The sequence below is a fragment of the Barbus barbus genome (assembly GCF_936440315.1).
Source record: "Barbus barbus genome assembly, chromosome: 4".
Taxonomy (NCBI): Eukaryota; Metazoa; Chordata; class Actinopteri; order Cypriniformes; family Cyprinidae; genus Barbus; species Barbus barbus.
The window spans coordinates 10,077,987-10,093,362 of NC_136732.1; the positions used below are offsets into that span (position 1 = coordinate 10,077,987).

The 15,376-nt window shown below is 37.7% G+C and overlaps 1 protein-coding gene across 1 annotated transcript; it reads right to left on the reverse strand.

The window, feature by feature from the left end:
* Positions 1–7,761: 7,761 nt before the first annotated feature.
* Positions 7,762–15,087, reverse strand: LOC306862293 (neuronal pentraxin-1-like). The gene is made up of 5 exons (XM_079405035.1): positions 14,576–15,087; positions 13,760–13,967; positions 11,084–11,328; positions 10,726–10,905; positions 7,762–9,028 (listed from the first exon to the last, which is right to left on the reverse strand). Exons 1-5 carry the CDS (start codon positions 15,014–15,016, stop codon positions 8,807–8,809), a joined length of 1,296 nt encoding a protein of 431 aa, XP_079261161.1. The 5' UTR covers positions 15,017–15,087; the 3' UTR covers positions 7,762–8,806.
* Positions 15,088–15,376: the final 289 nt, after the last annotated feature.

Consider the following 15,376-nt stretch of genomic DNA (forward strand, 5'->3'; position numbering starts at 1 on the left):
ATTACTTACCCGAAGTTCCCCGTTTTCATTCCTGAGCTCCCCTGTTCAATAAACTACTCATTGTTTAATACTTACCTCTGTGTCCTGTTCAGCACTCGTAACAATAGTTAAGTCTTAATTGAATCTAATGTTTTCAGACGCTTAATTGCATGTCAGTTGAATGAAAATATTATAGGTTAAACTTATATTATAGCTGAACTTTGCTTTTTGCACTTTTTTGACCCACCTAAGTGGGACTTAATGTATTTACATTTAATTTCATAATTGTATTAACTGAAATATGGTTAAAGTATACAGACAAATTTACTAACAAGTATTTATGGTAAACAAAAATACTTTAATGTAATTTCTAATGAAACCTGATTGACATGTACTTAAATATATTTGAAATTACACATTTGAAGAAGTTGCAAATTTTGCAATATTGTATATTATAATATTGTATGTAATACTGAATAACACACTACAATTAGAATTATAATCAAGTGATTTACATAGGTTTAGTTAGTCGCCATCAAAAGTCAAAAAGAGTACTTCTCTAAAGCATGACAAAGGATTATTAAAATGATGCTTTAAAATAAAATTTGTCATTATTACAAAGTCCATTTTTGTAAATGTGTACTTGAGTGTGTTAAGAAGCATAGTCATGAATGTGCACTCTTTACATACACTTATACACTTAAATGGCCTTTTATTTCATTAATATTACATTATCTGTAAGTGCAGTGTTTATATATATATATATATATATATATATATATATATATATATATACGTATATATATTGGGGGTGGCACGATACATGTATTTGTACCGAACCGTCACGGTACGGCATCTCTGTTCGGTGCATGAGGCCTTCCAACGAATACAGGCCATTCACCCCCAATCCTGAAGGGGGTGCCCGCAGCAATGCAACACTGTTTGAGAACTGCCAGCAGAAGAACAGATGAATGCCATGAGTTGTGCACTTGAAAACAAAGCCCCCTATACAGTGACTATGTGCTGATTCTGAAGTCTCTCACATAGACTGACAAAGGAGTATACTTTAAAGGCTTGTGCACTCAACTGTTTGCGAAATGGAGCTTTGTGCTCGTGTACCTCTCTCATTCGGCACACATCCAAATATTCCATAATATTTCCATATTTGCGATATAACGTATCTGAATGCTAAACTATTATTTATTATGTAAATTATAGGCTTTGTACTTCAGTCGCGTTCCAACAGAGGCGGCCACACTGATGTTTGTATTTTATTTTGATAAAGTGCCAACTTTAGCAATGCTAGAACTGATGTGTTTTGTGTGTGTGTGTGTCTGTGTGTGTGTGTGTGCATGTGTGTGTGCGTGTGACGCGATCACTTCAACTGTCCAGAAGAATCAACTTAAAACACTTATCGTCTTAATAATGCATCACTGTATAAAGGTCTGATTTATTTGTGTACACTCACGATGAAAACAAAACGTTGTGGTTTTATAAAATAAAGAAAACAAATAGGATGCTGTTTTCTGCCATTTCAGTTTCCTTTCTGTGAACAAATTAAGCCTGTCACAAAAAATAACTGAAACTCAGCATAGGTTATGTTATGCTATGTTTTTTCCCCCCTTGTTTATCTGTTAACTAAATCAAATATATTTCAAGAATTGGTTACACTTTATATTAGGTGGCCTTAACTACTATGTACTGACATAAAAAATAGGTAAATGTACTTATTGTGTTCATGTTGTATTGTAAAACACTTCTGCTGCTATTGAGGTGGGATACAGTTAAGGTTAGGGACAGGTATGGGTAGATTTAAGGGTGGGTTAAGGTGTAAGGTATGGTTCAACAGTGTAATTATAAATGTAATTACAGAATTTAGTTACAGATGTAATTACATGCAGGTATTTAAAAAATGCAGTTTCCACAGTCAATAAACTCTAAAATCTGAATTGGGTTCAGATTATATAACTAAATCATGTGTAATTATTTGTGGAGAGTAGAAACAATTTCGAATAACCTTTCTGCAACTCCTCTGGGAAATTCACTGCTTCCTTCGAGCTATTCTCATGGGCAGTCGGGACACTGATAAAGCTGTGGATGAAAAGGTTCATCAAGGAACAGATTATTCATTTTGATGCATTGATATACCCTCACTCTCCTAATAAATATAGATGTATTGTCCTCCCACATGTTTGAAGTTTTCTTTCATTGACTGAATACCATCCGTCCCCTTATCATTACTCTTGACCCAGAAAGGTCATCTGTGGGGATACGTCTATATGGATCAGGCTCAATGTCAATGAAACCATGGCAGTTTCCTCCCATTTATCCCATTCTACTGACCCACTTGAAGATGTTGTTGTTTACTTATACTGATCATGCATTTTTCATGGGTCACCATTGGGAGTGCAGCCAGGGTATACACTGGCCATTAGGAATTCTAATCAGGTGCAGTTGTTGCAAAAAGAGAAAGAAATTTACATCAACCAGTCTTTCCACAGCCTGCACAGGCCCCCGGGTCAGCCGGAAAAAAATGGGCACCTGCGTGCATGCTTTTCTAGGAAGGGCCTCTTTAATATGCAAGATGGTATCCAGACTTTCATCCCCAGAATTAGCTGGCAGGAAGTTAGATAAAGGTTTTCCATGCATGCCTAAACAAGCAGCTGTTGATCTGGCAAGCCAGCACGGGGGCATGTGAGTTTGTTGATGTATGGCTGCATGGTTTATATGATGGTGAAACTTAAGGTTCTGCTCAAAAAATGAGCTATCCTAGGATCTCACACACTTCTGTTGTGCACGTTGCCTCCAGCTTGTAGCATCTACTGCAGATTCATTACAATCCACCCCGCAGAGGAGAAATCGACTGCAAGATGTAAAGGTTTGGAGAAAATACAAGCTTTTTTCTATAACCTAGCAGGCAGAGTCTTCAAAGAGAGCATCCTAATTAACATGGAGCCTCATAAGTTACCAATTTTAAACATTCTATCAGGCAGCAACTCAAAATAGTGTTTCTGGTAGTGTAGTTCTTTATCCTGTATTTTTTTAAATGTTGAAGTCACACTGATTTGTGGCTTCTACAGAAGCATATCATTGTTTAATCATGAAAATTAATAGTATTTTTATGTAGAGATCCCTGCTGTAGCACTATGATATAATTTTATATTAGCATTTTTCTAAGATAACAATGTGGTACTTTAAAATCGACAAATTGGGTAAAACACAATTTTGGATTATTTTACATTTTTCTCGCATCAACTGCCATCTTGGCTGAATATACTGAGTTTGTTGTAATGCTTTATGGGATTTATACTGCCTTAGAATTTGGTCAAAAGAAGACTTAAGACTATAAGACATTAAACCAACATCAAAGAACTAGCACTTGTGCTAGTTGCGATGCCTGAGTCTGGGCTAAAAAGTTGCGCTTGAACACACTGCAAAGACTACAGTCAATGGGCAACTAGAACATTCAATCTGTGTCTGCGTGATAGAATATAACTCTCCATACCAGCAGGTGGCAGTAGACTGTATTCATCATTCAAAATGGTAAACCAAAAAACCTAGGACTGTGGATATACAAACCATAAACAAAGCAGCGCTTGCTTATCATTTTGAATATGAAACATGTTGATCAGTTGGTCTTCACTATCAATACGAAAATATTTGCGTACTGAAATATCAGAATCAGAATCAGAATGAGCTTTATTGCCAGGTATGTTTACACATACAAGGAATGTTTTAGTTGCAGAAGCTTCCACAGTGCAACAGAATGACAGTGATAGAAAAAAACACAAATAATAAAAATAAGAATAAAAAATAGAACAAGTAAATAGGGAATAACAATATACAAATTGACAATCATATGTGCAGGGTATATTACAATAGACAGTTTTGTATGTACAGGTATATTATGTGCAAATTTAAATGTAGACTAAGTATGTGTGTTAGATAAATAAGTGTATATGTGTATAAATATTGTGTGTTCCTCAATTATTGTTAAGAGTTAATGAGATGGATTGCCTGGGCGAAAAAACTGTTCCTGTGTCTGGTCGTTCTGGTGCTCAGAGCTCTGTAGCATCGACCAGACGGTAACAGTTCAAAGAGGGAGTGTGCTGGATGTGAGGGGTCCAGGGTGATTTTACCAGCCCTTTTGCTCACTCTGGATGAGTACAGTTCTTGGAGAGTGGGGAGGGTTGTACCAATGATCCACTCAGCAGTCCGGACTACCCTCTGTAGTCTTCTGAGGTCAGATTCGGTAGCTGAGCTGAACCAGACAGTTATTGAAGTGCAGAGGACGGATTCAATGACGGCAGAGTAGAACTGTTTCAGCAGATCCTGTGGCGGGTTGAACTTCCTTAGCTGGCGAAGGAAGTACAACCTCTGCTGGGCCTTTTTCACAATGGAATCTATGTGAATGTCCCACTTCAGGTCCTGGGTGTTGGTGGTGCCCAGCAATCTGAATGACTGTCGTTAGAGTACTGTTCATGATGGTGAGTGGGGGAAGAGAAGAGGGGGGGGGCTTCCTGAAGTACATGATTATCTCCACTATTTTGAGCGTGTTGAGCTCCAGGTTGTTAAGACTGCACCAGACAGCCAGCTGAGGTCTGCTCAATATGGAGATCAGAAGAGCTTTGTGTGTTTGACCCCTTGGCCTCATTGTTTACTTGCTTTAATCACTTTCATTTTTCTTCACATGCACTGGTTTGCTAAGATAAACAGCCATTCAAGGGTGTGTTTCCTAAAAGCAACCATGGTTACAAGTTCCATTGTAGCCAATAGAGTTCAGCAGAACTTGCAATCATAATTAGCTAACAACATGCTCAGTCGTGCCAAAAAGCCGGCGTCAGGGTCCAACTAGTGCCAATATTTTGGAACACAGCATAAACTCTGAGCTGACAGATGCTCATCATTAGTCCAATGTTGGTTGATGACCAACTATCAGCTTGGTGTATCAAGGCCTTATGAAACAGCCTTTGCATCACAAGTTTATTTTCATGATATTTCATCAAAATGTCACATTCCTTGTGAAAAATGACTTAATCAGGTTAGATGTACCAAAGAAAAAGTTTTATGTTTTGTCGAATTTGTAGCTAATTCATATGATTTTGTATTGTCTCATTACTATGATTTTGTCCAATCAGCTTACACCCTACACGCAGGTTTTCATGCATTTCATAATGTACAAATTCATACAAAATTGCTACATCATAGTTGTGTTTTTGCATGAGATTGGGTTGGATGTGCAGTAGCTGCTGTATGGAAGCTTGGGTCAGTTTGCTGTGAATAGATTTCAGCCCCAGATCTTAGAGGGAACCACAGAGGGCAGTAAAGGTCTAGTTTGAGGTCGTCTCATGGTGGAGATACATCTATCTGAGCAATACACTTGTGAATAGTAGGGATGCTGGAAGATGTGTATATTGGGGGAAGGGTGTACATTTCAGGACGATGTGGAGGAAACACAGTAGAATTCTATATTTGTTCTATTCCTTGAATTTTCCATTTGCAGCTATTGCAGCTTTCAGAAAATGTTCTAGCTGTAAGATTTCGATAGAAAATTTCAACCCACGCCTTCTGTAGCACTTCCCAGAGGTGCGACCGGCTTGTAGGGCATTTTTCTCTGACCTTACACTTAAGCGCATCCCACAGGAGCTCAGTGTGGTTTAAATCAGGCGATAGTGCAGGCTAGTCCATCAAAGACAGTATATTCTGGCTCCCTGTTTCTTCCCTAAATAGGGTTTGCATAGCTCAGAAGTATGCTTTGGATCTTCATAGTGCTACATGATGAAATTTGAACCAATCAAGTGCTGACCACAGGGGACGGCATGACGCTGTGAAATAGAATGGTAACCTTTCTTGTTCCTTGCACTCTGCATCAATCTCCCAGCTCACCAGCACCAAAGCAGCTGCATTCAATTACACTTGATTCATGCTTGACAGAAAGCATCAAGCATCCTTTCATTTGCTCTGTGTTTCACATGTGCAGTCTTCCTTGATTTAAACCCCTCAAACTCATTTGCACAGGGTACTCTTGTCAGTCAGCCACCATTCAGTGTTTGTTCTTTTGCTAATTTTTTTTTCTTCTTCTTTTCCAGTTTCAACTTTTTAAACATTTCCTTTAAGTCTAACATCCCTGAGTTCTTTTGTATATCTCTGCTTGAGCAGTTCTGAGTCTTTGTTCAAATTTGAACAAATTTGAATATTTATGTGCAACGTGTATGTATTATGTACTGCTAGTATATGTATGTTCTGGAACTGAACCACTAAATGATGAGATCAACAATGTTCTCATTACTATTGAGTTGCTATAGGGTTGTGACTTAAATTCTTAGGTCTGGGACAAAATGCTTGGGCATTCGGTAGAATGTAATGTAACTAAGTGCCAACTGCATTTAAAAGTTCATTTTTCCCCAGTTGGCTGGAAACTTTATGAGAAACCAGAACACAATATCTGGTTTAAATTGAATTGTAAAAAGCAGCAGTGCCACTTAAATTGCTTTTTGAATTGTGTTCTAGCAAATTTCAGAATGCACCAGTGAATTATATCAAGTTTGCGTAGCCAGAAGAGCTTGCATTGAGTCATAGATTGCTGGACAAATGTAGCGAAAATTCTGGGAAATCAAATGTTACCAGTAAAATAGCCTCCTAGCCTCAGAGAATATATACTCCTACAGACTGCACACGTTTACTGACTGTCTGATGCATATTTATCACAAAACTAAAGAAAACTTACTCCAATCAGATTGTCTACCATGCAGCTTTCAAGAATCATTGTGTACAACTTTTGTACACACTTCTTCCTGAACCTTTCACTGACTTCTTTACATACTTTGGGTTCAGTCTTTCCCTAGCTTGACTCTGAACATAATGTTTCCTATTGGACCCAAATAAATTAAACTTGCTTTCATCATGGATGTGAACCTTGGACCCATTCTTTTCTCTCCACACAAAATACTCCTAGGTTAGCCTTTTGATTCTTTCTCCTTATGAGAGGTTTATCCTGTTCAGCGCTGAAGCAATTCCAGCTGCAGTGTTGAACCGATTGCCCATTAGATTCTCCGCATTAACCTGTCCTCTCACACATTTGTCTTTTGTGGGTGACTAGCCTTTTGGGGGACTTAAATGAGTTAGTGACATTGTAAATATGCAGTATTCTAGAAATCACAGATTTGGAATGACCAACTTCTCTTGCTATGGCTGCTGTTGGCCTTCATCTGGACAACATGCTGTCAGAGGGTTTCAGTCACTTTAGAATGGCTCACCATCTCAGTGAAACCTGAAAAGTTAGGTTGCCAGTTAAATAGTTTGTTAGATAATTATGGAAATTAGCATGAGGTGCCAGAGTAACAACAAAAAAAAGTAGAATTTTTAGCCTTGTCTTCAGTGTTAGATGATCCTTCAGAAATCATTCCAACATGCTGATTTGCTGCACAACAAACATTTCTTATTATTATTAATGTTGAAAACAGTTGTGCTATGAAACATTGTTTAAGCTTTGAGTATAAAATTATCAGAATAGCATTTAGTTAAAATATAATTTTGGTAAAACATGTTTTTACTGTCACTTGTGATCAATTTAATGCATTCTTGCAGAATGAAATAATTTATAAAAAAAAATATATATATATATATATATATATATATATCTACATATATCTTATTGAACCCAAACTTTTGAACAGTAGTGTTTTTTCCCCCAGTGTGTATTGTCTGTACACAATTGTACAAAACATGCATTTGTTCATTGCAAATCAATCATTTAAAGGCACTATCACACTTGCTATTTTTGATATAACAATTTTATTACAAAATTTAGACCTTTTTCATCTTTCAGTGCTGCCATGCTTTTAGCATATAACAATACAGTATAAAATCTCAACCCAAAATGAGCTAATAAAAGCAGTTTTTCTTTGATGCTGTTGCAGCATTTAGATGTTCATGCTGTTTTCTGTACACGTAACATTCCTTGAAAATACAAACACCTGCCGAACACGCCACAATTAAAACAACTTTGAATTATCAGCTTATTCTCGCAAACCATTTGAACCTTTACGAGGTGTAATCAACATAATGTATGAGTAGTTACACAAGGAAAGAAAGATAAATAGAAGTAGATTGCAAATAATGTCAAATGTGTTAAGATCTGATCTTTTCAACAGCCCAAGGCACCCAGGCTTGAAATATGTTGGCAATTATCAACTTATTTTTTACAAACCCACACACACACACACACACACATACACAGACACACCAACAAAAAAAGAACAAACAAAAATGCTTGAAGCAAGAGGTGATAAGACAGAACAAAAGCATGATTAAAAAGAAAAGAACACACTCAGCTTGGTTTGTTTTACATTCTACTTCCGAAGTTCACAGTGAATATCCCAGGCAGTGGGTAGATCTATCTAATAATCCTGATGGGGAAAAGTAACCTAAGTGGTTCAGAAATCTACTGCGAGACTATATGGCTTCCTGTTCGAAGGAAGAGGTCAAATGATCCAGGCTGTAAAGATGGAAGTCTGAGCCGTATCGTGTTAAGTAGTTTTCCGGTAAGGCATTGCTTGCCCAACATACAACCAGAGAAGAGCAAAACCACGGTGCCTTCAAGCTAAGACCAACATCAGCACATGCCTTCAAGATCCAGAAATAAATGACAAAAACGTGATTGTTTTAAGTGTTAAGAGACAAGAAATATTGAAATATCTAGAAAATTCCAGTTGACTTTGATGTCTATGCTTTTTCTTGATTGAAAATGTTCTTTAAGGATGAATGATTTGGTAACAGACACCTGGAAACTCATATCTCTCATGGGCTGGGAGATTTCTGTGCTCTTTTAGTTCAGTTGACGACAGGCCTCAAATGTCCATTTCGAAGCTCCTCCGTAGACCTCAATGCTGGTTTCCAACCAAGAGAAGACGTTCCCCACTTGTGCTTTGCTGCTGCATGTGGCCAGGTTATAAATCTCTCCCACAGACAGCTTTCGGTCCCAGATGTTGAAATTTGCCATGTCACCGACAAACGCTTGAGTGGCATCAAACCCTCCACCGAGAGTATCCTGCAGGTGGATAACATTTATTTGAGATGCTGATAAAAGACATATGATTGGTCCCTGTTAACCTTTGAAGCTAATCTGCCCATAAATGATTAATATGTGCCTTTCATCCCTACAGGCGTGTTTGAAGGTCTCTGCATTTCAAATGGGCCAAATTCTTGTCCACTGGTTGTTTTATAGAGTGTTTTAGAATGGACTCTTTTCAGTGATATCTTCTTATAATTGGCTCTGTTAATAAACCTTTAGTTGCCTTCTAAAGGTGCGGTGACATTGCCATTGTTCTGCGATGTTTCGTGGGTGTAAGGATTCCACTTGATCAGAAATTTCAGATCAGGGCAAATGATTTTCCCTCACAGATCCAACACTGACCAACAGAATGTTGTTTAGTCAGAAAGTAGCTTCTGTGTGAGCTGTGCTTCATTACTACACTTTTGACAATTAGACATTGGAACTTTTTTGCCTACATGTGAAACTTCGCAGAACTTTTGTTAAATTGACCACACAACTGAGCAGCATCCTAACTAAAATGCAACCTCAAAAGTGAAAATATGGGAATATAGAAATTGATTTCTATGGAGTTTTAGTAATAATTTGCTCCACTAATAAGCATAAAAGACAATTAATAAAATATAAGCTGCAATTATAGGGGTGTATGATATTTATTGTCTAAGATAATATCGTAATTGTTGTTTTGATGGTGTGCGAGCTGACATTATCGAGTATGTATATGCAAAAACAAACAAAAACACATCTTTAGAGTCCAAAAGCCTTCACTGCATGATGAAACCTATTAGTATTCATTTAAAATTAGTCATTCAAGTTATGAAAGCAAAAACATCCCTGAACAGATTTGTTTGATAAAATATTATATAGGCTAGTTTAGTAAAATCACACAAGCAAGAGGGCCTTTTTCCCGAATATCAGCATGTGAATGTGATGCAAATGTGAAATTAATTTTATAAAATAGTTAAATAAACAAGTTATTTAGTGATATATTGAGTGAGTTTCATTTTAGATGCAGTATTGATTTTATTTTTATTTTTTTTCTGTTTCTGTAATGAAAATCATTCCAAACAAAGCTGAAGCAGGACATTTGTGCATCTCAGAGCAACACTGCAGTGTTTCATTCCTGAATGAATCTGTTTTTGAATGAATCATTTGAATCAATGATTCAATGTTCCAGTTGTTAAGACAGTTGCTTGCTTCGTTTATAAATGAATCAGCTGTTTTGAATAAATTGTTTAAATGAATGATTCAGTGAATCACTTATTAAGACAGAGACTTGCCGCCACCTACTGGTGGTTTAATGTCATATTTAAATCAGCCAAGGTACCAGCACAATGTTGATATTAATCGGTATTGAAAATGTTGGCAATACGGCACAACCCTATATGCAATGCATTATGGCATTGCCTTATCTGAAAAAAAAAAGATACATGCATTGCTGCCATTCAATTTAGCCAAAAGTAGGTGTTTTACAAAGCAGCAGTTAAGCTTCCTAATGTTTGGACCAGCTTTTGCCTGAGAGAAAGCCTACAATGTCTTAAAATACAGCTACGTGGGCAGCTCACTATGTTTTGGAACAGAGCCATTGTGAATTCTTCACTCATCATTAAATCATCCTTGTGTAACATCTTGAACTACCACACCACACTTTGCCATACTGATGAGTGAATTAAGGTTAAACAGAGGATGCATACCTGCTCTTGTCCCAGAATCAATACCCCTTGTGGTTTGATTGGATGGTAAGGGGCCAGACTGTCCCCATTTCCCCTCATTACACCATCCTGATAAGCTTCCCAGACTCCATCTCGAGTTGTCCATGTGACACAAATGTGATGCCATTTCCCATCATTGATCAGGAAAGGCAGCTTAGCAACCTACATCAAAAGAGGGCAAAAAACAGAAGAAACCTAAAGATCTGTCTGTCCACCTCCTTTAATTATAGCAATGAGGAAATTATGAATTGAAATGTGAAGAATTTTTTTTTTTTCCCAAATGACAATTAATATTTTTCTCAATATTGTTCAGGTCAGTGTTTATACAGCATGAATGTACCTTATCATTGATGAGCAATTCCATTGGGTTATTTCCCCACTCAATAAGAACCAGTTCATTGGCCTGTCCTGGGACTGCATAAGAGAAAGGCGTCCCCACTCCTGGAGAGGCGTTGGATTTGAGCCACATGCACACAGTGAAGGCGTACATCTCTGGCAGGCTCTTCTTGACTTTAGCATACATATAGTTGGTCCTCAGAGGGAACGTCAGCTGAAATTTATCCAGTGGTCTGTTTTCCTTTTGGCCTGTTATTAAAAAATAAATACATGAATACATTTAAATAATTAGTCATCTAATTCCGTCAAATACACACAGTATACAAAATCTCTAAACATAATTCTCAGTAACTTTTATATTGCTGTCCACAATGCAAGCAAAAAAAATAAGGCATCATGTGTGTTTAAAATATTTTTCTAGGGAATAAAAAAGCATTTATTGATTTATTTGGTTCATTTTGCCTGGGGAAAGACAAGCACTCTAGTGCTGTCATCCCACCTGGGAGCCTCCCTCGTCTCATTTATTTCTACTCTTGTGTTTGATGCTCGCAACAAGTAATAAGGAGTAAAAGCCGCAATCAATGGGCATCATTACTGAGGTAGAGAAATAGTTCAAACAAAAATTCAATTCTGTCAATATAGTTTACTAACCCTCAAGTTATTCCAAACCCACACAATATTCTCAGACATTTGTGTGTGTGTGTGTGTGTGTTTGTGCATGTTTATGTGGTTTATGAGGACACAAATTTGTATAACGACATGGGTATGACAGAGGTATTACAATATGAAGGTGGTTTATGAGGACACTGCCTATGTCCCCGTAATTCAAAAGGCTTAAAAAACATACTAAATGATGTTTTTTTGAAAATCTAAAAATGCACAAAGTCTCCTGTGAGGGCTAAGTTTAGGTGTAGGGTTGGTGTAGGGCAATAGCACACACAGTTTGTTCAGTATAAAAACCATTACGCCTATGGAGAGTCCCCATAAACCACAAAAACCAACGTGTGTGTGTGTGTGTGTGTGTGTGTGTATATATACATACATACATTTGTTTTCTGTCTGGTTGACCTATAGGAACATGACTCTGAATTTATAACATTTAAAGATAAGAATAACAATAGCATGCAATTTACTGTATGTAATAGGGCAAACCCTTTCTAAATAGCATTAAATAGCGCAAGCAATTGGACAAGCTGACATAGCAGCTCGTCCGCATGAAACTATCTGCTCGTTAACTTCTTGGAAGCACTTAATCTAAAGTGCTCTCATGCTTTTGACAACTTGAATCATGCACTCTTCCATTGCAGATTGATCTGACCATGCCTTATTTCAAATGCATTACGTTCCATATTAGTTCTATATTTTCATTAACCATTTTTTAATGCTTTGGTCAATTAATCATTGATAGCACATCAGTTTTTGTGAGCTACAGATGATTTTAAGCAAATTCCTTAAAGTTCGATGCCTTCAATATAACATGGCTTCAAATGAGTGGGAATACAATGAATGAGAATATTTTTTGTGCATTTTTTGAGGTTGACAATGTAAATTGCCATACGTATCTATTTGGATGGAAAAGCTCAGAACAGACATTCCGCAACATATCTCTGTACTTCACACACTGTAAAAAATTATCGTGAATTTAACAGTAAAAAACTGCGAAAATGCTACAGTAAAAACCTGTTAAATGGTTAACGGTAAGGTCCTGTAAAATTTCCTGTAGGGAAAAAAGGTAAACTCACGTTCCCAGAATTCCATGCATTTCAAATTCTGTTTGAATTTGATGTTTTTTCTTTGAAGTAACTGTTTCTTCGTAGTTTTTTTCTTATCAGTTGTGTTTATTAGGGTTGTATGTTACATCTAACGTTGTTAAATTAATATTTATTGCATAATTCAGTTTAATAAGTCTCACCGTGATGGTGTTTAGTGCTTGTGTGAATGACACTGTGCACCTTCTATATATGTTAATATTTAAAAACTGCTTGTGATGGGCTTTGGTTCATCATGTGACTCTCTCATCACCACCTGCATTTGGTGGTTATCAGTGTATTTCAAAGGTGCAAAACAGATTTCAGTACTTCAGTAGGTTGGTATATTAACATTATCTCAATTAATGAAATTACGGTATTTAACTGTAAATTTAAGTTAAAACGTAAAACCTAAAATGTTGTTACCGTATTTTTTAGGGTACAATTCCGGCAACCACAGCTGCCAGTTTTTCACCGCAAATTTTACTTTTTTTTTTTTCTTTACAGTGCAGAAGAAAGTAAATCCTATTTCTTTGGGATGAAATTATGGTGAGTAAATGCTGAAAATCCCTATCTTATCAATGCCTTTTAGACTGTACAAGGCTGTGGGATATTATGCATTTTAATAACTGAGAAACATGTGATTCACGTGGATGAAAATTCACAAAACTCATGAGCTTGCAAAAACTCTCTGGTACCCATCTGTAAATCATGCTATAAAGCTGGTTGGGTGGAATTGGATATGCAAAGCAATGCAGCTCTGTGGACCCCCTCCTCTCCTGCGACACACAAGCGCGACACTAGGACGGCAATTTATTATCAACGCTGGCATCTCCAAGAATATTTTCCACGTAGAAAAACAGGTCAGGAAAGCGCCCGATACATCTACATGACATGCACATGATAGGTGGAGTAGAAATGCAAATAGTTACCTTTCTCTAGATCGGTTATTCTCTGGTGCAGTGAGGTGAGAGTGGACTCGACGCGTCCGCGCTGCTCGCTCTCGTTGCGCAGCCCGGGCTTTCCTTCCTCCAAACCGCTCACACGGGACAGGACCTGCTTCTCCAGGTCGTCGATTTTGGTCTGCAGAAGATCCTTCAAGCTGTTCGCCTGGATGGAGTTGTTATTCCGGCTAAATTGCTACGAAAGAAAAATGTGAACATTTGTGAGAGAAACGTTTGATTTAAGTTTAGAATAATAAACTTATAATACCTTAAACAGGTACACTGCTGCCAGGAGTGAAATGTATGCCATATCCAAATATTTTAAGTTGCAAATCACTATTTAAATCAAATATTATTTCATACCTCAACAAAAAAAAAAAGTCCAGATGTGTTTTTTTTTTTTTTTTAAACAATCATGTTTAAGATTATTGGTTGGTTGGTTGGTTGTTACATTTGTATTACATTCATAAAAATTAAATGCGTTATGATGATGTTCATCAACAGAAAATAGTTTACGTTAAAAATACGCCAAACGTGTTTAAGAGCGGCCAAATCAATAGTGTGGAAGATTCTCAAGTTATTTTATTATTTATTTATTTTATTTCAATCTACGTTTTCTGTCTACGGGCTCAGGTAGGCTAATGCGTCTTTTAAAAGAGGATTGTGCGCAAACATTTAGCACCATTGTACTTATAGATACAAATTTAAGTTGCGACAATCGCGACACCGGTCATTCTTTATGCATTCTCAAATAAATCCACCGTACTCGACATGGAAAAAACCGCTCCAGGAGAACAAACATACCTCCAGGTTCTCCAGCCTCTGCTTGAGTGATTGTAAAGTCCGTGAGAGTTGAGCCAGTGTGTCCGTCGGACCCCTCGACACATCTCCCATTGTGTTCTTGGTGCCCGTTTCCTTCCGTCGTCCGCCGACCCTCGCGTCTCCGGGCTCGGACGCGCTCTGACTTTCGCACCTCGTCAGCTTGGAGGTCAGTTCCCTGATGGTTTCCTTCTGGTTCATGATTGTTTCCTTCTGCTGCAGCACCGTCTCTCTCAGTTGCATGACCGTGCTCTTGAGATCCTCCCCAGGCACGCTGTTCTGCAGTGTAGCGGCGCATATGTCCATATCCTTGGGCACGGACGTGCAAATGAACTGGGTCTGTCCAAAGTCCTGGCTCATCCCGTCCGCCAAAAGACAAGAAATTATCAAAAGTTTCCAGTGCATCCCTCTCGCTCCAGCCTCCATTGCGTGTTTGTTTCTGGACAAGTGATTTCAGCAGCGCTCCTTCTCTCTGTCTGACAGCTTGTGCTGGTTGTAATCTGGTTGTGGTGCGCTCGGGCTTTATATAGCAAGCGCGTCTGCGGCGGTGAGCTGCATCACGCGCCTGATCATGATCTCCCGCCCCTGGATATTAAAGCAGAAAAAAACATCCAGTAAGTCAATAAAACTAGTTTTGACCCCAGCGGACGGATTTTCAGTTTTCTAAAGCTCAATTAATTCCACACAATCATTGGGAGATTTTCGTCTTTGCGGGGGAATAAAATTATGAATTATTTTATAATTTAGAGAAAAAATAAATAAACTTTGGCAATATATCGAGTTATA

Bases quoted from the DNA above. Each gene is read 5' to 3' on its own strand.
- LOC306862293 (XM_079405035.1), bottom strand. From the start codon at position 15,016: ATGGAGGCTGGAGCGAGAGGGATGCACTGGAAACTTTTGATAATTTCT. The intron at 11,329-13,759 runs GTAACTATTTGC...TTTTAATAACAG, and splicing joins AATAACCGATCTAGAGAAAG to GCCAAAAGGAAAACAGACCA. The intron at 10,906-11,083 runs GTACATTCATGC...CTTTTGATGTAG, and splicing joins AATTGCTCATCAATGATAAG to GTTGCTAAGCTGCCTTTCCT.